We start from the raw sequence: 23,333 nt of genomic DNA on the forward strand, positions 1-23,333 counted from the left end.
ACACTCTCATCCAGCATGATTTAAAATTAACTGGACAATCACTTATCATGGGTGTGGCCAAGTTTCCTGGGGTCCCATAAAGTTTGTTTATAGCCACCAGACCTGGCTCTCGGTGTTCTATGCCGTTTAGCTCTAAATTTACCCCCTAAATGTCTTCTAAATTCCCTGTAATAAGTGAAAGTGTTGGTAATGCTTCTAGATGATGATGCTCCCCCATGGTTCGGCAAATTCTCCTGTTAGGCACTAGTGAGATCCTGAGGGCGCCAGACTAGAGTGGTTCAACCTGTAGAATTGAGAAACAGAGTTGGGAAAGCATAGATTACAAAGTCCAATTTACTACTAGAGAGGAAATCTCACTCTCTAGCTATATCTAAGATTTTATTTGTGTCTTGGATACCATATTGACAACATTACCTCCAGCCAGTTTATAATGCCGGAAGTAACACTGAGCGGTAAATACATGATAATGAGAGACAGTCTAACTGTTTGCTAAACCAACTCAAATACCCATAGGAAAGGAAGAAATGGAGATTAGTCTTTTCCACTAACACAGGAACATGTGTAAAACGACTTGCTCAAGGAAATATTCACTAAGATAAGTTGGTTTCTGTAAAAGCTGTGTATTACACAAAGACCAGCTTAAACTACAGCGCATGTCACAAAATGTGAAATTAGCTATGCTTTTGCTCGTTAAACTTCATCACAACCTTAAATATTACCTTAATCGGCCTACCTCTCTTAGTTCCACTCTGCAGTGATCTCAATATGATCTATTCCCATATTCTATTTTTTTTGTACTCCAACTATTTTTTCTGAGAAAGCAGCACTATATTTTCCTCCAACAAACCTGAACAACGGAAGAATTAGTCACAGTATCTACAAGCCCTCAAAAGACACAGACTAATTACCATACTCTAGCAATGAAGTTGTATAATCCAGCAATTAAAAGGAATAGTTATTCCAATTTTGCAACCAGGCACTAAATCCAGTGCTCTAGTTTCACAACAGTACCACCGCGAGTGTGTTGGTTCAAGGTGTTCACATTTATACACAACTTCAAGCACATAGATGGGATGCACTCTCACCCTAGTGCTATTCTGTCAAGTTATTCTCTGGATACCATGACTGGCTCTTCCAAATATTAAAATCAAGATTGGTCAACGCAGGTTTATGGCCAAGCCTATGCTGATGACTCTGCCTTTTTTGTAGAAAAGTTGGAGAATTTCAGGCCCATTTTCCAGGTCTCCATGGTGTTGCTATCTTGGAGACCCAAGGCCCAGAACCCGGGATTCTAAGCCACAAGAACTGCAAGTACAGGTGGAGCCAAGTACTGTGCAGAACACCGAGTAGTTCTTATGCCTAGGCTGTAGAGTTCAAATAGTCACAAACCAGACTCTCTTTTACTGCTAGAGAGACCTTGCAGCCTCGCGCATGGAGTTCATATCTTGTATATGGATGCAGACATCTTTGTGCAGAGATAAAATTCAGGATATAATCAAACCTGAGTAGTACCTGTGGAGGTCAAAAAGGTACTCAAAAAGTTACTTGAGTAAAGGTTCAGCAGCTTTGGGGGAGGGGGGGGAGATGTACTTAAACTGTAGAAATGTTAAATGTAGAAAACCACCTGCATAAAAATAAAACATGTACACCCATGTGTGCACGTGCACACACCTACACACACACACACACACACACACACACACACAGTTTGTAATCAAGGACCCAGAAGTGAAAGCAGCTACACTTTTACTCGAGTAACTTTGGGGGTACTTTTTTCACGAGCTGTATTGCCAAATGAGTCAGAAACTAGGCCATCTTAAAAGTGGCAGAGACATTCCATACATTCAGCCAGTGCCAAATCCTGAAAACAGTGATTTGATTTTGTGAGAACATCAGTCTGATGTTAGCTGTTCATGATACCGAAAAGCAGCATTAAGCGCTCTTCAGAAACGTCTACAGAATGGACAAATGTAGCACAGCTTACTGTGCTGCCAGACACACACATGAAAAGGGGCAAGCACTTGCTGTGCCATGCATCACCTACACAGCTGCCCCAGAGATTCATGGATTAGCAGGACTGAAACTGTGTTGAGTACTTCACCATAAAATGATGCCATCCGCCATAATCACTCTGGATGGTACTATGGTCCTTAGTATACTATACACATTTGGTTTAAACTCAATGCATTCCTATTCTACAATGTACACCATCTTTTCAAATAAATTTTTTGATTCGTATGAACCACAGTAATCTTATAGCTCTGTTTCTGCACATCTCAGTTGTGGTATGTTTGGGGAAAAGCAAGTTTGCGAAATCCAATCAAGTTCAGTCAGAGCCTTCGCTGTGGCTGTGCACATCATTAGCAATAATTATTCAGAGCAACATAACCAAAACGTTTATATCTAATACATCTAGATGCTGGCTTTGGCAAGGTTCAGAATTATTCCAGGATACTTATTCTACCTAATATTCCAAAGCATGTTTTAAAAGAAATAGGCAATAAAAATATCCCTGTGTAAACCAAAGCAAAATAAGTCATGATTTACCATGGAAGTCTATTCTCAACACTTGGGAAGATAATTGCATCACTAGTCAAATAAAAGGCCAGGATGAAAAGTGAGGCAAACGAACACAAAGGAAGTCAGAAGTTCATACTTGACAGGAATTGAGGTAAGAAAACAGGATACAAGGTTCAAGATTAAGTGGTTCCCTTCTGAGAGATGTATAAGCATGTACTGATCATTCTACATACACAAGAGGAAGCTAATTTTCACTCGCCTTCCAGGTTTTCCTTGTTTCCGTAAATACCCTACATGAAAGAACAAGGAACTGATGAAGACAAGGCCAAGTCTGTTAATCTCTTTAATATTATAAGGTTAAGAGCAGTAGAATTTGGATGAGCTGTGGCAAGAGGAGAAGTCAGAAGTAAAAAGCACCTATTCTGCTACCCTACTGTCACCAAGGAAGGCTTCTAGTGGCATCATCCCCTTCCATAACATCACTGGTAAGGTGCTTCTGGAGAATAAGAATGGCTCTTACTTAGGTGTTCTTTTTACAAGTCCTCTGGAAAAAAAAGGTTCCCCGGTAACCAGTGATGTACAATAGCCAAACTGTCACGGAGATTCTTATTCTTGCTGTGCATGCATGTGCGAGCACGAGAGAGAGAATATACAACTATCCATTAGTTTAAAATTCAGTTCATCACATAGCAACTGTTCAAACTGGAGTCATTTATGTAATTTCAGTTTTTCCATAAAAATATTACAAACGCAAATTGTTTTTTAAAAAGCAAGATACATATGTAGTCTTTAGGTGCCAACTTCAAGAATTAAAACAAGGAAACTATTTCTTCTAGTTATCTGCTAACCTCTCAGAGCAAGTCTATACTTCCTAGAAGATCAACATGTTGGCAGTCAATTTTCTGGGGTTCAATTTAGCATGCCTAGTGAGGAAGGTGCTAAAAGGAATAAGGGCTCCGTTGTCAGGCCCAGAACATCTTGCAGTCACAAGGAGTAGGGAAGAAGGAGAGAGACTCTCCCATCAACCTCCCGCTGTGGGGACAGCGGCAAAAATCGATTTAAGATATACTGACTCCAGCTATGCAATTTTTGTAGTTTGAATTGTACATCTGAAAATCGACTTTTCCCCTAAGCATAGACCTGGCCTTGTTTAGTTCTGGGCCAAGATTTTCCAAAACAGGAACTTAATTTTAGGGCCTTCCATCCTAACTTAGGCTCCTAAATCCAGAGAGGTTTACTGAGGAAAACACCTAGTATCTCCCACTGATGTTTCTGACTCTCCACTGAGCATCTGAAACATTTATAGGACTACTATGCCAAGTTAAAAAAAAAAAAAAAAATATATTAATTGTAAGCTTTTTTTTTTTTTTTTTGGAGAATTTAAGACTAACATTGTGCTAGTGCAAGATAACCTGAAAGCGGAACCGATCAGATTTGTTTCCCTACCCAAACCAAATAAAAACTGCAGAGTCAGTTTTCCTTAGCTGAGTCATATCCCTCCAGAATATCAATACTTCCCTATTTTAAATCTACTACAGACTACACACAAAGTTGTAAAAGCATAGGTATGTTCTCTCTATGTCTATCAGAGGACAAAGTTTCAGAAAGCTACTTCACCTGCTAACCAGTTTATACTGTATTAAAATGCCTGTCTGCCAAACACAACATTGACAGGGATTCACCCAATACAGAAGTAGACAGTAAAATTTAAGCTATACATTTTGGGGTAGACTCAGGATACCTACATGTTAATATGCTGTTTTATACAAAATTATTTAGCTACGATGCTCTTCACAAAAATACACCAGTGATACAAAATTCAAAAGAAAATGTAAAATTGACTACCAAATAAGGTGAACCAAGTAAAACTTTCCCTAACACAAGTATTTTTGCTCATTAAAGGGGAAAGAGAGAGAGAGAGAGAGAGAGAGTTAAGTCACCCAGTTTACTCATTAAATAATTGAGTAGAGATGTGCCAACAGAACCACAATCCTTCAATCACACAGGGACTACAAACCATTAAAAGGATAATTTATTTAATTCTAAAAGGAGTTAAGTATCTGAGCAAAAGGGAGTTTCTCAGAGAAAGTTGAAAGGCTTAATGAGAAATGTAAAGGGGAAAAATAGTTTCCCACACTCTGGAGTGATATATAATATGGATGCATCAATCTTCTCTTTTACTATAAGTTTCATTTTCAGAGTATGGCCATGCAAAGAAGTTGGATTTTTGTTTTCTATTGCAACTCCAAAAAAATTGTTCATTCCACAAGCAAAGTGAAATACAACACAATAGAAATCCACTTGCAATAAGGTGTATGTCATATTGTTTTTCTTTTGCCAGCTCTGATTGTTTACTCTCTGTATAGAAGGAATGTTTCCACTTACCTGGATGGCTTTGGGAGCTCATTGCTAGCGATGTCTAGTCCTTTGGAAGGATTTAAAAGGGATCAGTTTCCACACAATAGCAGCCCTGAAGAGCTCCAATGCTTCACACCAACACAGACACACAGAGAAGAGATTAAATCATGAACACCAAATTAAATCCAGGGCAGAATGACATTCTGTGCTGTAAACAAAGTAATCCAATAGGATGACAGATATCTTCAAATGGTTTTCAGAATGTGAACCTGTAATAAGAAAAATATTACACAATTAGGTTTCTTACAACTATCAAAGTTATACGATGAACAGCACATGGTTTATTGGGGATCACTTACAAATTTAAGATATCATTTAAAGGAAAACATACATATTCCTGAAAAGAGAAACTTCAAAATGTGCAGATGTGGGGTTTCTTTTAGAACTTTTATAATTACAGAAAAAATGCATATAAATAGGATCCATAGTATTTAACAAAATACTTTCCAATATGCATATTAAACAAAAGTTTGTTTATTTTAAATTAATTTGATACTTCAACAGTGCTGCAGGAAACCACTTCATTCCAATAGTTTCCATATTTCAACAACGACATTCAGCCATATGTAAGAGGACTAACTGCTCTTCATCCATCTGTTCTCATTTGCCTCAACAGAAATCCAAAGAAAGATTTCTAAATGGCAGGTCACCATATGCGCCTATGACAAGTATGTAGAAAAAAAAAATCTTTAGGAATTAAAATAGGAATAATGCAATAGCAGCTGTTGGTTTCTATAAATGGAAAAAGTAAAACTGACTCAAAAATAATCGACTTTTCAGTCTTCTGCTGGGTCATACATTTAATGAAGACCAATTATCACATCTAGCATACCTCTCAAAATGCAACATTACCCCCTGCTATGTATGTATAACAGTATGTCCCATATAATCAAAAATGCTCCACAGGTGATATTTATGTCATGCAGTGAGAAAGATCTACAACAACATCCTTCTGCGAAGACTTCAGTCCTGATAGTTAGCCTTTATGTACTTAGTTATAAGCCCATCATATCACCCACAGACATTCTCTGTCATATGACAGCCTTCCAGCATTTTTAGATAGCTGTCAGACAGGCCTGCTTCTTACACAGAGAACTAAATTTAGGAGTACAAAACCAATACCCATGGAGGTGTACAGATAAAGGTGCCTTATACTTAAGTTATTCTTCTTCTCATATAAGAATAAGATATCCAGATATAAACACCTTTATATAGCTATAGCTATGCCCATTGAGGAGGTTATGCAACCTCATCGTCACATAGTTAGTTAGTGGTTTAGTTTATCTTTAGAGGTAACATTTAGGTTAAAACTAAACCTTTGTTCTTTTAATTTTTTACTCCTGTGTCAACCACCTCTTTAATCATTGCAACCCACTGTCATTTTGCTACTGCTTTCACACAAGGTGGCCAAAACTGAAGAGAACACTACTGAAGACAATTTTTACTCTATTACTGAACACTCCTGCTTTGCAATACAATGCCTCAGTGGTAACGTGCCTGAAAAGAGTGACCTTTATTGTTACATTGCATTGACAGTTCTAGCTTGTTATTCATCTGCACCCCTGACACATCTCAACATCAACTCTTTCCATGTTTCTATGCCTATTCTGAATTTTAGTATTTTGCATTATTTTTTCCTGTTATTATAAACAGAGCATGAAATAACTTCAAAGATGTAATTTCTGGCTCACATACTACACCAGTGGTTAACTGGGGTACTCAAAGGTCTTCTGGGAGTATTTAGAGAATAGCCTAGTTCAGTGTTTCTCAATCAATGTGCTGCGATCTCCACGAGGGCCCTGATATAGGTGGAGGAAGGTGTCATAAATGTAGAGCCAGCATTATGGTATGACAAACAGAGCAACAGACTAGTGGCCTGTGGCCACAAAGCTACATTAGGGATGTTAAAACTGTTAGTGCTTAAGCAGTTAACTCTTAGGACCTACCGCCCTGCCTGCCCTTTCTATTCAGCTGCTGCCCAGCCTTGCTGTGGCTGTAAGATCTTTCCACAGATGCAGGTTCCTGACACCCAGCCTGCTGGCCCCTCTGCAGCCAGGGCTGCTCCAGCACTGCACAGCTGTCTGCCATCAGACTCAGCAAGCTTCCTGCTTATTGGCATGCTTAGTGGTTAACGTCCCTACCTTACTTGTTTCAACCCAGGGCGGAGGGGCATGACTTTCTGGTATGCTAAAATGTAAATACAATATTTCTATTCCAAACAATTTCTTTTATACATTAAAACAGCAGCATGAGAAAGGAAGCTTATTTGTAATAGTGTGCTGACACACTTGTATTTTTAGGTCTGATTTTGTGAGCAAGTAGTTTACGAAAGGTGAAACTTAGGGTAGGCAAGACAGATCAGCTTCCGAAAAGGTGGGCAGTAGTCTGGAAAGATTGAAAACCACTGCTCTAATCTCTCTAGCTCTCTGTGGCCACTGGATTTCAGAACACCTTTTAGCTCAGCAAAATTTGCAAAATTAGAAAAACACTGCCAGGTCAATTTAGGTTTCATAAGCACAATATCTGACAAAAAGTGTTATTTTTGTATGTCTTAATTCAAATGACAACAGTTTAAATGCCATGTGTTTGAAGCCTAAACACTATCATTTGGCTAGTCCAGAAGAGACAGAAAATTGAATTAGCAGATTGTTTCCATTCTCTATCTATCAATGAAGTGCAAAATATACACAAAGACAAATAGTAAAAATTGTATTTTACTTCATCTTAAAGGAGCTACAGTTTGCCTTCGTTAAGAATTCCTTTACAATGATGTTTACTCACTGGTTCCAGAATTAGAAAGACACAGAAAAAGACTGGATTGGGGGGGGGGGGGGGGGAAAGAGGGGAGAGACTTCTCAGCACACCAGCAGACACTTCCTAGTAATCCCATCCTCTCAACTGGAGACGGTTTACTTTTAAAAAAGGTCATCCAACTTTCAGCACATTCCAACTTCGCCTGTCCAGTTCCAGGTAGCTCTATACCAGTCCAAGTACAGAAAGTGTCTAACATACCACATGTTTTATTGGAAGATATTGCCTATGAAGTTGATAAACATTATTTGCCCTAAATTAGAAAGCATGTTATTAAGGAGCTGTCTATGAGAAATACCTGTGTGTCAGAAAGCAAGCCTGTACAATACCACAGCATGCATGTTTTTCATGCAATAGGAAATTCACTAGGTTGATATGGACAGTTGGGTGGACTGTGGTCATCCACACTGTGGCAGCTCACAGATGGGAACCACCTCAGCCTTCCCACAGAATAACAGGTCCAATAATAGGTGCATCTGAAGTCTCTAGAACTTTACTCCTGACAGTGTAATATAGAAACAAAGCATCTGACTTCTTGAAAACAGTAATATAGAGCGGGATTTGATAGTTTCACAGATAAGAACTTGCCGACATGTCAAGATAGCTCATGGCAAGTCAGGGAGCAAATCTACAGCAATCAAGTTTGCCAGACACACTCATCGTGTTGACCCCGCTAAGTGCACTAAAAGTTCTCTAGTGCACCCTGGCATATCACCATTTCAAACAACATGACAAAGAGCACTAGGGAATTTTTTAGTGCACCATAGTGCATAGCTACAGTGCTGTAAAAATCATACAATGGGTTGCCACCTAGACTATCCCTATGTGATGCAATCTTATCTCCACAGGAGGAGGAGGAGAACAGTGCGATGAATGATGTCCCGATTCCAACGGTAAGGAGAAACACTTCCAGAAAAAACAAAACTCTAGAATTCAGGATGGAATTTTAAGAAGGGTTTTATGACTGATTTAGGCTCTACTTACACTACCATGCTTTGTCAACCAAAGTCACAGTTGGAGATTTCCCAACAAAACTTCAGTCCAGAGAGTTCAGCCACAAACTAAAGCCAACCAGAAGAGCACTCTGCTGTCAACAGAGTGGCCAGATTGCCCAGAAGCTCTCTCGACAAGACAGGCACCCAGAAGCACAGCAGACAGGGTTGCCCACTATTCTGGATGCCTAGTTTGTCCAGAAGTGCCCCCACCCCCATCCCCTGAGCAACCACACTGCTTTTTTGTGGACAGAATCTGTTTACAGAAGCATAATATCTCATGGCTGAGAGGCAGAACACTCCAGGCAAAAGTGGTGAGTTGTCAACAAAACACAGTGTGTCGGCAAAACTCACTAGTGTATCTGTAGCCTTAGGGTATTCAGCTATCAGACTGATCTGGAAAAAAGAGCAACTGCTACAAGAATGGCTTCTTTAGTCAAAAAGTCACAGTATCTAAAGATTCTAAGGCAGTGGTATCTGATCTTTTCAACTTACACGCCATGAGCGTTTAAGTGTGCCACAAGCAGCACAAAGAATTTCTCCAACATGAGGCACCCCTGAAGTGCACAGCGATGGCCTACTGTGCTTCCATGCCTCTCTTGCCCCTAGTTCAGATGTCCCAAAAGGTGGGGAGAGAATGGCTGGAGTTCCCTGCTTTGTCACCAGCTAACCTACGGTCCCTAATGGGAAAGTAGTAGTAAGTGCATGTTTCCAGGGGTAAGATGATAGGACAGATGTTCTCCAATACCCAAAGTTCATTTAAGACCCCTTATGTTTTTCTTCATTCCTGATCTCCCCTCTACAACTTGATTTTCAGAGCATTTTTTGCAGTTCTAGAGCATTCCCCCCACCCCCACTTTCCCCAATCAACTTTTCTCCCTGGTCAGCCAACTAGCTAACAATGGGTACAGGTTGATATAAGGGCAAGAGAAGAAGCGTATGCAATAAAACTGTTCTTTGTGACCAGGAAATCAGGTAACGCTTTCTATTCTGAACAGAGTTAATTCATTAGTATCCAAGAATCCTATGCGGTTTTAACGTGTGCATATGTTTTGACAATCTGCATATCTCTTCCTTCCCTCTACCCACACTCCAGCAACATCACTACATTAGTTATAGCTACATATCTGAACTAACCAGTAGTTAAGATTATGACAGCACTTCTCATTACAAGAACTCCCCCCACCCCAGTGTTTAAATAGAACACTACAGATCTTCATTCTAGACCATGGTTTCCCAAACTGGTGGGCAGGGACAGGACGATATTCCTGGGGGGGCATGAGCCAACCCCTCCGCCGCCATTGCACCGCCCGTTGCGCCCACCCCAAGAAAGAGCTGGCCTTTGCTTCCGGCTCTCAGCCCCTGCCATTTTATGTGGGTGACCCAACACAGCTGCTATAAAAAGCGGGCAGCTGGCAAAACCCATGTGGAGCTAGCGGCCTTCTGCAAAGGTGAGTGGGCGAGAGCTGTGGGGAAGGAAGGGGACAATGGGGTTAGATGGGGGGTTGGGGGGGACTTGACTCGGGTGAGGGGGGGGCTGGTAGTACCTGGCTTTGTGGGAGGGGCTCACGTGGGTAGCTCATAGGGCTTGTGGAGCTCGGGAGGCTGGCTGCCTTGTGGGACTCAGAGCTCTGGTGGCTAGACCTCGCAGCACAGGGCCCAGGTGGCTGGTGGCAGGCCCCCGGGGCAGCTTGGGCTGGTGGGTGGGTGGGTGGCTAGCCCCAGCAGCACAGGGCTTGGGCAGCTTTGGCTGGCAGCAGGCCCCAGCAGCACAGGGATTGGGGTGGCGGGCAGCAGGCCCCGGCAGCGTGGGGCTCTGGTGACTTGGGCTGGCAGGTGGGTGGCTGGCCCCAGTAAAGTGTGGCTTGGGCCACTGGCCCTGGCAGCGTGGGGCTCAGGTGGCTTGGGATGGCAGGCAGGTGGCTGGCCCTGGCAGCATGGGGCTTGGGCAGGTGGCTCAGGAGGCTGGTACTTGGCTGGAGTGGGCAGCTGATCCCAGAAGCACAGGGTTTGGGTGGTCAGTAGGTGGGCTGCTGGTCCCAGCAGCGTGGGGCTCAGGCAGGCAGCTCTGGCAGCACAGGTCTCAGGCAGGCAGCTGGCGTGGGAAGCTTGGGCAGCTGGTATGGGGCTCAGACAGCTGGGGCTGCACCAGGCACCTGCAAGGGCTCTAGAAATACTATTTACGTTTATTTTTAATTTTAAACATTTTATATCAAATTTTTGGGTTTATTTTAAATTACAAATTGAATTTTTTGTTAAAAGGTGGGGGTTGGATGATGGAAAAGAAGAGGTGTGGGGGCACAAGGGTTTCTCAAAAATCTAAAGGGGGCGTGATGCTGAAAAGTCTGGGAACCACTGCTCTAGATAAACAAAGCAACCTACGAGTGAAGTGCCAAGATGGGACTTACAGGCTGGGTCTACACTAGCCCAAAACTTCGAAATGGCCATGCAAATGGCCATTTTGAAGTTGACTAATGAAGCGCTGAAATACATATTCAGCACCTCATTGGCATGCGAGCGACCGCAGCACTTCGAAATTGACGCGGCTCCTTTTCAAAAGGACCCCAGCTACTTCGAAGTCACCTTATTCCCATCTGCTCATGGGAATAAGGGGACTTCGAAGTAGCCGGGGTCCTTTTGAAACGGAGCCCCATCTGGATGAGCCGCGTCAATTTCGAAGTGCCGCAGTCGCTCGCATGCCAATGAGGCGCTGAATATGTATTTCAGCGCTTCATTAGTCAACTTCGAAATGGCCATTTGCATGGCCATTTCGAAGTTTTGGGCTAGCGTAGACACTGTCACAAAGAACTGGGCTCTCATTTCAGATTGGGACCTTGCCTGAGCTCCAGGTCTTTGATTTTCTCAGATGGGATGTTCATAATGTGTTCTACGTTCCAGGTCAGACAAAAGATCATTTTAAAGACTCCAAACAACTGCATTTAATACTGACTACTCAGGGTAGCACACAGAACCCATATCACACCTGTCTACTGCGGACTAAGATTACTTCAAATTTACATCTGGGCCCAATGTAAGGCCTTTGTTACACAAGGCTTAACCTGTGTAAGAGTTAAAGACAACTTGACTCACAGCCTTGTAGAACCACCATGCTTTGTGGAAGACACTCACTAAAGAAAGAAATCACCAGCAACTGGTAATAGGATATGGGCTCTTTCACTGCTAGGCCACTGATGTCTAAATTATCTCCATCTGAAACTTGTGCAGCGGCCATTGTGAGAAGACTTAACACTTATCCAAATGGTTTCCCAGCTATGGAGCATACCCCAAGAGGGGAAGAACATTATGGGGGTGCAGAGAGAGGCCCAAGTGAGAGGGAGCAGAAACAAACCACAATTCAGTCACTCCCGCCCCCAACACCTGCAATGCCAGCCCCACCCTCATTTCTCCTTCACTCCCAGGCCACCTCTGCCTCTAGCTCCTCTTCCATCCCCAGATCTGCCTCCAGCTCATGCTCCTCTGCCAAGGAAGCCTTGGCTGTGCAGTAACAGGGAGTGGAAAGGATGCAGGAGCACAGACTCCATTAGGGGATTGAGGGGAGGGATGAGAAAGACAAAGTTCAGGCTCCACTATTTTACTCCAATTCTAAACCCAGCCTGTCCACATGACAAGTCATCACAAGCCAACAGACTTTCTGGAATTTTTAGTACAAGTGCCAAGGCTTAAAGGCTTGTTTCTTAGCTGATAAGCCAATGGTAGCTCTTTATTAATTTCTCTATTCCTTGGAAAGGCCCTAAGCAAACAAGAAAAAAAAAAACTTCATTTCCAGAGATAATCCCTCTGGAACAAAACTGAGGTAAAGTTTTACTCCTACACAACCCTTTCCATATACAATGCTTTCTCACACGAACAAGTTTCTTGTGCTCTGTCTTATTCTGCCTCAGACATGTCGTAGATTCTTAGCTTGTATCTTTTATATCAAAGTTTTTCAAATAGTCATCTTTTGTAATTTTTACTGTTGCACTACAGCACCCACTAATACCAAGTACAGATGCACAGTCAGATGATAGAAAATATTTCAACGTTTAAGTTAAACATCTACAGAAAGAATGGAGCACCACAAAAGCAGTTTGAGAGTGTTCAAGTTATCACTACAGTACAGCTGGACTTATTAAATAACTGTAACAGGACTTCAAAGCAGATACTATTTATAGCTATGGCATAATACAGTATGACATGTCCCATAACAAATGTGTTCAGTAACCCTAATGAATTTGTTAGTCCTTAAAGTGCCACCAGACTTGTTTCTGCTGAAACAGACTAACATGGGTGTCCCTCCAAGACCTGTCATCTTCAAGCTTGTTTCAGGATAGAATGGTTAGGACATCATATAAATATGAGTATCATCTTCTTTTACCAGGCCATTTACACACTTCACTAATTGCTGACAACCATCATAGAATGCTCGTTCAGCCTAGAGAAGGCCTGAAATACCAATTTCTCACCACCCTTAAATGTTTGTTTTCAAACATATGCTGTGAAGAGCTTTGCTCCTATCTGCTCACTCATAACAATGTTACTTTTGCATTTTTCCCTTGAAATCTTTCATACAATACCAAATTTATTCCAACTGTTAAAACTAAACGTCTCTCAATTTTAAAAAGGTTGTGTGAGACTTAAGGATAAATTTAATAGCTACTTTATATTACTGCAATTGCCACAGGAGGTAACTAATATACGGTTTAAAAAACACAGGTTGAACTTCTTATCCACCATTCTCTGGTCCAGTAACAACCATGGTCCAGAATGATTTTAGTTAGCCAACTGTCCATTTCTCATGGGCATAGCCAAGTTTCCCATAGTCTCAAAGTTTGTTTTCAGCCACCAGTCCTGGATCTCAGTTTTCTGTGCAGTTATTTAGCTCTGATCTACTCCTACATGTCTTCTAAGAGCCCAGTAAGCAGTGGCAGTATTGGTAATGCTGCTAAACACTGATCTCCCATGGTTCAGCAGGGGTCAGATCCCAAGAGAGCTGGTCTAGAGAGGTCCAACCTGTAGTAGGTGCTTTTGCTGCAGTTTGTATATCATGGAATATACTTAGTATTCTGGTTTTGCTGTTTAGCTAACACAAATATATCTGCACTGAAGCCACCATCTGAAGTTTGAAGACCTAAACAGTTGAGAAAAGTGTCAAGAGTGACTGAAGACTATAAACTAACAGCTTGCTATTTTAGGTAAGAATCATAATCCCAGTGGATTTGGCAGGCACTAGTCTTAAAATACAACAGGTGGACTTATCCAAGAACAGCTTGGAGAGCTAACTAAAGTCACCCTTTTCAAAGAAACTGACACCCAGCTAGTGTTAGACGATCAAAGCAGAAGTGAGGGCCACAGGTTTCCAAAGATGTGATCTCAGCTGAGCTGGTCAGTTTCCCAGGTCCTGCAAGAGGCAGGGAGCTGGGAACCAGGCAGCAGGGGCTCTGGATCCCCTCCCCCTCCCTTGCAGAGCCAGGAAACTGACTAGGGAAGCAGTCCTGGTCAGCTGCCTGGCTCCAAGGATGTCCCTGGTTCCCAGCTCCCCTCCACTGGCTGGAGCCAGGAAACTAATTAAGGATGCTGCCCTAGTCAGTTTCCAGGCTCTGCAAAGGGAGGGCAGACAGGGTGCTGCCTGGTTCCCAGCTTCCCCCTTCTTGCAGGACCCAGGAAACTGAACAGTCCACCAGGGCTGGTCAGTTTCCTGGCTGCTTCTCCCTGCCTTCCCCAGCATGTGGCTGTCACCCTGACAGCAGCACAGCTAGGGGAAAGCAGAGAGAAGGGGCTCTTAGCCTGCCTAGCAGCTCGCAGTGGCGGGCAGCTAGGCAGGCTGGCAGCTGCAGAGCAGCTTTAAGTTGTGCTTAACTTGTGTTCAGGCAAGTTACACACAACTTGAATCCCTGTATTTTGAGGATTTACTATATTAGGAAAAACCCTTGTATGGTCAGGGTGGTTAAGTGCTAGTATAAACTGCCTACAGAGGTTGCGTAATCTCCCATCACTAGAGATTTTTAAGCACAGGTTTGACCAACACCTGTCAGGAATGGGCAATAATTTTTGATGGGAGAATATTTTGAAAGTGGTCAAGGACCACACTCTTCCATTATACTGATGAAGGAGATATGGGGTACAGGTTGGAGCTCAGGGTAGGGGAATGAGGTACAGGAGGGAGTTTGGGTAAAAGTGGGCTTTGTAACCTGTGACAGGGGAATGAAGTGCAGGGTCTGGAAGGGGTGTGTGACATGGATGCAGGAATTGGGATAGTGACTCAGACCGGGATGCAGGAGAAGGTGCAGAGATGCACAGGGTTTGACCACTGGTAGGGGGTAGGGAGGGGATGCAGAGTGCTGCGGAGAGGGAGAGGGTGAAGTGAAAGATGCAGACTCCAGCCAGGAGGCCCTTACCTTAGGCAGCTCCTAATCTCAGCCTAGTGGGACCCTCAGAAGGCTCCCTGCCTACTGTGTACATAACACATACACACAGTCACTCAGAGCAGCCAGCTTCAGAGGCCAAAGGCATCTCTGAGCACTTCCCAGAGTGGGAAGGGAAGGGGCCCTCTGTGCACTTCCTATAAACACAGGCACAGCCCAGGAAGCTCCCATTGACCAGTTTCCTATTTCCAGATGTCCACAGAAGCCCACAGCCCCCATAGCTAACCACTATGAGCAGCATGCAGGGAGCCTGCCTGAGGCTGAGACAGTGGCAGAGTGGATCTGACCCATGGGCCATATTTTGCCCACCCCAATCTAGATAATACTTAGCCCTGGCATATGTACAGGAGTCTGGACTAGGTGACCTCACAAGGTCCCTTTCAGTCCTAGGATTCTCCTTTTTAGGGTTTTTTTGGTCATCTCTTTGCTGCCTCAATAGCTTATTTCTGGTTCCACTTGATGTGCACTTGACTGGAAAGTCTGACTCTGGTGTTCACATCTTTGAGGATCAAAGACACAATGTCAGTATCCAGCAGGACCTAGTTTTCTTTTTCAAGGTCACTATGTTGCCCCGCTGACTCCACACAGCAGCATCAGGAACATCAATACACATATTCCTAAACCCTCAGTGTGTATAACAATTTTCACTGCACATCTATTAATGCCCCCCTTTATCGTCTGGGCCTCTGCCATTCACCTTGAAACAGAAATTATGGAACTCGTAAGCCAGCTTCGTTTTACTCATTCTGCAGTGGTCATTTTAGTTACAATGCCTATTTTAGGCCCCTGCTGGTGATCCTACAATGTGAGAAATTACATCTGTCACACACATGTTGCATGAGGGCACATTTTCTGAGGTTCTAAATTATATTTTAGGTAATTATTATTCCTGAAACTGATAGATTAACAGCAGTGGCTGAAACCAGGCAGCATTGTTTGGTATAGTGCATGTTGGAAAAAATAACCCAAATTACACGTACTACATGATGGGGTCAAATTTAGCTACGACAGATCAGGAAAGGGATCTTGGAGTTATAGTGGATAGTTCTCTGAAGACATCCACGCAGTGTGCAGCGGCAGTTAGTAAGGCAAATAGGATGTTAGGAATTATTAAAAAAGGGATCGATAATAAGACAAAAGATATCATACTTCCCCTATATAAAACTATGGTACGCCCACATCTCGAGTACTGCGTGCAGATGTGGTCTCCTCACCTCAAAAAAGATATATTGGCATTAGAAAAGGTTCAGAAAAGGGCGACTAAGATGATTAGGGGCTTGGAAAGGGTCCCATATGGGGAGAGGCTAGAGAGACTGGGACTTTTCAGTTTGGAAAAGAGGCGATTGAGGGGCGATATGATAGAGGTATATAAAATCATGAATGGTGTGGAGAAAGTGAATATAGAAAAATTATTTACCTTTTCCCATAATACAAGAACTAGGGGACACCAAATGAAATTGATGGGTAGTAGGTTCAAAACTAATAAAAGGAAATTTTTCTTCACACAGCGCACAGTCAACCTGTGGAACTTCTTGCCCGAGGAGGCTGTGAAGGCCAGGACTCTATTAGGGTTTAAAAAAGAGCTTGATAAATTTTTGCAGGTCAGGTCCATAAATGGCTATTAGCCAGGGATAAAGTATGGTGCCCTAGCCTTCATAACAAGGGCAGGAGATGGATGGCAGGAGATAAATCACTTGTCTTCTGTTCTCCTTCTCTGGGGCACCTGGCATTGGCCACCGTCGGCAGATGGGATGCTGGGCTTGATGGACCTTTGGTCTGACCCAGTATGGCCATTCTTATGTTCTTATGTTCTTATAGTGTGAGCTCTCCCTTTCAGCTCACACAAGGCTTCTCTTACATGATGAGCAACACCCTTCAATACGCTGCCTCCTCTTCTCTTTCCCATCCCAGTCAGGAGAATCCCTGCACACACCTATGGGAACTCAGATGGAGAGGAAAAAATCCACCCCATTTGTCATCTTATATTTGGGAAGCTGGCAGCATTCTTCCATACCATGTGTTTAGTTTTGGGTCAGCATTAACTGGGCGGTGCGGGAGGTCAAAGTTCAGCCTAGGTCTTCAGACCCATGCAGTAAAGAACATCTAACCCACAGAAGACTAGGCAGAAAGGGCCATGATCTGGAGCACCTGTGCATGTTAGGCCTAGTTCTTGGATAACGGGCATTGTGTAAGCTATTCAAACCACAGAGAAGCAACTGAACCGTTCACTGAAGCTTAAGACACCATTTTAACTCAAATAAAAAGCACTTGCTGCTTTTCCACATTCTAGACTTCTCCCCCATGTCACGGGGGGGGGGAAATCCACCAATACAGCTGCACCAGCAGCAACAGCTATGGGAGTAGGGAGGAGGAGGAGTCAAAGAGAAACTAGTGGAGACAAGCTGCCAAACATTAAGTTGCCTGAGCAGGTCTGGCCAACAGTAGCTAAACCAGAGGTCAGCAACCAAAAATAGCTAGAAAAGCTATTTTTCCTCAATTCAGTAAAAAACTCTTAATTCAAGAGCCACATTGCACATGAACACCAGATGGTCCTTAACTATCAAATCAGAGTTTTGTAACCTCTATTTTAAGAACAGTGCACACCCGTGATTTGTAATGAGATACAGGTTTACCGCAGGATGCTCACAAACTTTTTACATATTCTATTTCCTCACACTTTGTGAGTGTGTTTGCGTAATGGTCTTCCTGACTTTCACTCCCAAACCTTCTCTCTGTCTCTGGAGAAGGTTAGGGGGAGTCATCCACCTTTGTGAGATCACGTATCATTTGTTATTTATATGAGTTCATTTTGGGGGTTTTAAACATTCACCATTTATCAAAAATAAATCAGGAGGATTTATTTATTACTTTGCAATTATAGCATCACGAGCCGCAAAGAAGTCCTTGAAAAGCCACATGTGGCTCCGGAGCTGCAGGTTGCAGACCCTTGGGCTAAACCATCAGAACTAGCTTGCGTCTTGTCTGCCACTATAACTCCTACTGTGGGCAGGCCTATACCACTGGTAACATTGAGAGATAATACTGAAACAAAAGACTAATAAATCCAGTAACTTGCATAAGGTTTAAATTATGCCTAATGAAAAAAATATTAACGGTTCCTCCCGCTTTCACATGGGGAGATTTGGGCTTGGAAAACAAGTTCTAAAGAGAAAAGTTGCCAGGAATTTGGAACCTCACATTTGCGCAAAAAGGGGCCATAAATATATGCTTAACCCTGTGGGCATGACAGCTTTCAACCAACAGTTTAACTAGTGGAATATATTAACATTACCCAGTGTCATCCTCGTTTTTAAAAAAAATAAAGGTACCAGTACTGGGCCAGCGCCCTATCACCTCCCCCACTCAGCCAATCCCCTGTCTGGGACTGCTGAAATGCCACTACTCAGTAACCATAAGTAACAGCACAGAAGCACCACCAACGTAAGCTATACTAGTTTCATCTAATTTCAAATAGCCTTTTTTCCATGTTCTTTTTTAAAGTTACTTATTTAAAATTATTGGCTGTGGAATTCTTACGACAAACAAGAGGTATCTGGAAAGTTTACAGAAAGGCACAGAATTCAAGATGATAATGTTTGAAGCTGACTATACCCTAACTCTGGCTACCTTGCATTCTTTGTGGATTAACAGTGCCTGTTTACATGGGCATTCTGCTCATATCAGTTGTTTGGCAAAGACTCCAAAAATCATGCATTTTATGTTTCCTGTAAGATTATAGGCTTCCATGTGTAAGTAAACAATGAATTTACTTATTTTGAAAAGAGTTGTTAGTTTCTCAACTATTCAATGGAATAGTTGTGTATGGTTTCAGGACAAGTCTCACAAGCTCCTTGCCAATGCCTTAACAAAAGGTCTACACAGATTTTATGACAAAGTGAATCAAGGCAAAGTACAGCAAGTCATTCTCAAGGAAATGAAGACAAGGTCAAAAGGTCAGTTTTATTGTATCTGATTAATTTTATTTAAATTGACTTGGTAAAGTTTACGTTTTGGAAATCAACAGGTTATTGCTGCCTGCAGTAAAACGATGATCCAGAAGTTTTTGACCAAAATGAAGCCAATAGCCACAATCATAGTTCAGAAGTCTAACAGGGCCATAAGAGTGTATGAGGTGGATGTCCTCTCATATCCTACTGGTGGTCACCGAAGTTTCAGAAGCTGGCTCCGTTACTTAAAAAAAAATAATCAGATTGGTGCCTGCAGGAAAAGCTAAAACAAGCATTGTGAAATTCCAAGCATTCTAGGCCCCAACACCACCTCTAGTTAACATATCTGGGTGATTCCAGGACTCTAGAGTAATAATGTGGCCAAATCAGATGATAGGGAATTACACTGGCCCACATAGTTTAAAGCTGAAATCCCAGCTTCTGACTGCAAATTAAAAAACAAATTAAAACATTCTAGATGCCACTCATCTCTGGCAAACTTCAACACAGATCAAATTCCAACTTCTATTGGGAATGCCCTACAGCTGGTCCCAAAATCCTATGCTTGGAAGGGAAGATGGAAGGGGACAAAAAGAGGGGGGGGACAGAAAAGTGGCAGAAGACAAAGGGCTGAGGTTAAAAAAAAGGCAGGCTCAGGATGTCTACACTTAAAATGCTCAAGGGGCACAGCTGACCACTGCAATGCTTCAGCGTAGATGCTACCTATGCAATTGGAGGACTTCGCCAAGAGTAACCCACCTCCCTGCTAAGGTAGCAAAGTCAACAGAAGAATTTTTCCAGCAATCTAGAGCTGGGCTACACCACAGATACGTATCAGAGAGGTAGCTGAGTTAGTCTGTATCTTCAAAAACAACAAGAAGTCCTGTATATCTGGCAAAGTGGGTCTTTGCCCACAAAAGCTTATGCTCCAAAGTATCTGTCAGTCTATAAGGTGCCACAGGACTTCTTGTTCACCAGAGATATGGTTAGTACTACTGCTTAATCTCTCATAGGATTCAATTCTGCCGCACCCTTGAAAGGCATAGCTATACAGTAAATTCCATGGGCACATCTAGCCAGAGAGTGCTAGGCATCAGGCCTCAAGCTTAGCAACACCTAAGCTAACACTAAGCAGCCAATCAGGAGCCCGGGCAAATCCATTTCATAATACAGTAAATTTCCTTTAATCTGGCATGTCAAGGACTGGACAGATGCCAGATTACCAAATTGTCCAGACTACTGGACATCACCACCCCCGCACATCCCCAGCTTCTTCACCACCCCCACGCTCCTCCTGCTTCATAGGGTGACTAACCATCCCATATTGGGCCAGAAGGTCCCGTATTTGGGACGCCAAAAAGGCATCCCTACATATTTTAGCAAAGGGACTAATCTTCCCATATTTAGGCCCTTGGGAGTTAGGGGGAAGGGGAGAAGCACTAGTGACTACCGCTTCCCTGGGGGCTCTGGGGCCCAGAATGCCAGCAGCTGCTGCTTCCTGGGGGCTCGCAGCCCAAAGTGCCTGCTGCTGCCACCCCCCTGCTACCCCCGCAGCCCTAACCCACCCCAGGCCTCACCCTCCCTGCCTCTCTCCCAGGTTCCCAACCCACCACACATGAATTGCCAGGCACGCATATCCTGGGGGACTTCTATGTGCCAGACCATCAAATGTTGCAAGGTTATCTCCATAAACGGAACTTTGTTTTGCAAGATGCCGGACCATCAGAGGCCAAATTAAAGGAATTTTACTGTACCTGGGAAGAGTTAAATACACCCACATTTATATTAGCCAGCTTATTTTTTTAGCTCCTTAGAGTTCTGAGTGCTACATAAACTACAGTCACCCACAAAAGAATTCCAAGGAAGCAGAATGGCCCTTCACCAAGATCCCCAGCATGAAGTTTCCCTGACAACGAGCATCTCAGCAGCAGTAGTGGCTGCCTGCAACATCAAGGTCTGCGACTGGCAATGTTTCAACTCCTCCATGGAGCCTGGCTTTTGGGTCATAGCCCTAGAAACCACCGATCCTTCCAGCAACAGTGAGCAGACCCACGGAAGCCACAGGTTCCCTCTTCTCAAATTCTGGACTCCAAGCAGTTCAATGGATTGGAAAATTGTCTTGGGTGTGAGAAAGGCCTCTGACCTCTACAGAACACTGCCAGTGTAACGCAGATGCTCCCTACATTTTTTTTTCCTCTTTTTAACCTCTTGTCTCCAGGAACCCATAACTATTGCTGTGGGCAAAGAAGAGAGGGGTAAAGTTCACTTGGTATCCCATGGGCTCCAAATCACTCAGTGTGCAGGCATCCCCAGAATAATGACAATTGTATACAGGAGGATGTCACTGTATGAAGCTGGGGGCTAATTTGCGTTTTGTTTTGTTTTTTTGTTTTTTTACACTAAATATAACAATGCTAAATAGAGTAATTGACAACCTATATAGACATAGAATGGAAAATGTACATGGAAGAGCAGACAGCAACAGAGGGTAAATTTTAAAGAACCATAAATACTGGTTTCCAATTTTTTAAAATATTGGATTTTTGAAAATATTAAGTTGTATGTACTTCTCCATATAATTTTCTTAATAGGATACGCAGTCTCCCTTCTATCATTTGTAATTCTGACTCTTCCCTTTGTTAACAGCACCAATGATAACTGGACAAGGCTCTGCAGGATAGCTATAATGCCTATGACGTACCTGTAGCAATGAGTTTCCAAATATGACTGTAGCTTTGGCATATTACTGTACCAGTTACTCCCATTTTGCTTATTTTGTTTTTATTTTCTCACTGCCTCTTGAATGGAGTGTTACTGATACAATTGCAATAATAGTAAACTTGAAATTCCCTTTGTAAAGATAGGTGTCACAATAATGGAGCCACTAACAAAAAAAAACTTGATTAAATGTGTTAAAATTGTAACTAGGAAGTCAGACATGACTTTACAGAAAAACAGCACAGAACAAAAGTGCAGCTTTCCTGTCATGGCAAAATCAATATGGTACTGCAACTCCCTCTTACCATCAGTACATGAAAGAAACCTGATGCGACACCCGTTAAAGCCAGTTCACTGTAATTACCAGTAAAACTTAAGGCCTAATTAGACTAATTTTTCTACAATATGTAGAGTGTTATTTCAACTTTATTTTTACACAGAGCTACTTCCTTTGCAGTTGATTTTTGTGAGGATTATCTGGGGAGCTGTCATTGCAAATCCATGACTTTAATGGATCTGAATCAAACAGGTTACGTTTCCCACAGCATAGTACTAACGGCCCCAAGCAGGACGTACAGCAGTAGTGGGCAACCAGCAGCCCATCAGGGTTCTATGTACGGACCATGAGACATTTTGCTTACTGTTGCCCGTGTGCAGGATTGCCAGATTCCACTGGTTTCCAGATAGCCTTTTTCCCCTACCAATATTACTAAAGTGATGCATGGGCAAAATAAGGGTATGCGAAGTGAGGTGCATGCTGACTGCACACAACTGTGCACCCCTTCTGTGTCCAATAAAATCGCTGATACAGGTCAACTGTCACACCCCACAAATTCTAGGCATGCAAGTGCGGTTATCAAAAATGATCTTATCCCAGGAGATAGTCTTGATTACAACTGTGCAGCCCACTCACTAACCTAAGCTGATCATTGCTGGCCTACAGGAGACTAACTTTAAGGATGAAGGATACAGTAAACCCTCAAAATGCGCAATTTTGAGTTGCTCTTAACTTGCATTAAAGCGCAACTCAAAATCCTGTTCACCTGGCCCTACCCCAACCTGGCCCCCCCAACCCCACATAGGCCCAGTTAAACCCCCCTAACCCCACTCCCCACCTACCCCTGCAGCCAGCTCCAGCTCAACCCCCACCCCCACGGTTCAAAGCTCCCACACGTGCGCGGCTCCCAATCAACCCTCCAGCCCCAGTTCAAACCCACTTACCACCTGCGTACGGCTCTGGCTCCATCACCCCTCACATGCAGCTCTGGCTCAACTACCCGCCTCCCTGCACCTGGCTGTAGCTCAGACCCCACCCCAGTTCAACCACCCGCCCACCCACGCCCCCAGGCTCAACTCCATGCCCCTGCCCCCAAACCCAACCCAGGTTTAACCTTCCCTAACTGCTCACCCAACACCAGGTTGACTTACCTTTCAAAAGGAGCTCCTGCTCCTTTCCCTTCCTGCAGAACGTGTGTTCCGCTGGGGGAAAAAGCCACCCACCAACT

General features: G+C 43.2%; 1 protein-coding gene across 9 annotated transcripts in view; it reads right to left on the minus strand.

Annotated features, from left to right (window-relative positions):
* The window catches only part of HDAC4 (histone deacetylase 4), a 325,988-nt gene that overhangs the window by 275,541 nt on the left and 27,114 nt on the right, over window positions 1-23,333 (minus strand). For all 9 annotated transcript variants that reach the window (XM_075000715.1, XM_075000713.1, XM_075000714.1 and 6 more), the window contains exon 2: window positions 4,906-5,147. In XM_075000715.1, coding sequence (XP_074856816.1) covers window positions 4,906-4,927 — 22 coding nt within the window. In that variant the 5' untranslated portion in view covers window positions 4,928-5,147. The remainder of the gene's footprint in view (window positions 1-4,905; window positions 5,148-23,333) is intronic.

Source organism: Carettochelys insculpta, chromosome 8, assembly GCF_033958435.1.
Source record: "Carettochelys insculpta isolate YL-2023 chromosome 8, ASM3395843v1, whole genome shotgun sequence".
Lineage (NCBI taxonomy): Eukaryota > Metazoa > Chordata > Testudines > Carettochelyidae > Carettochelys > Carettochelys insculpta.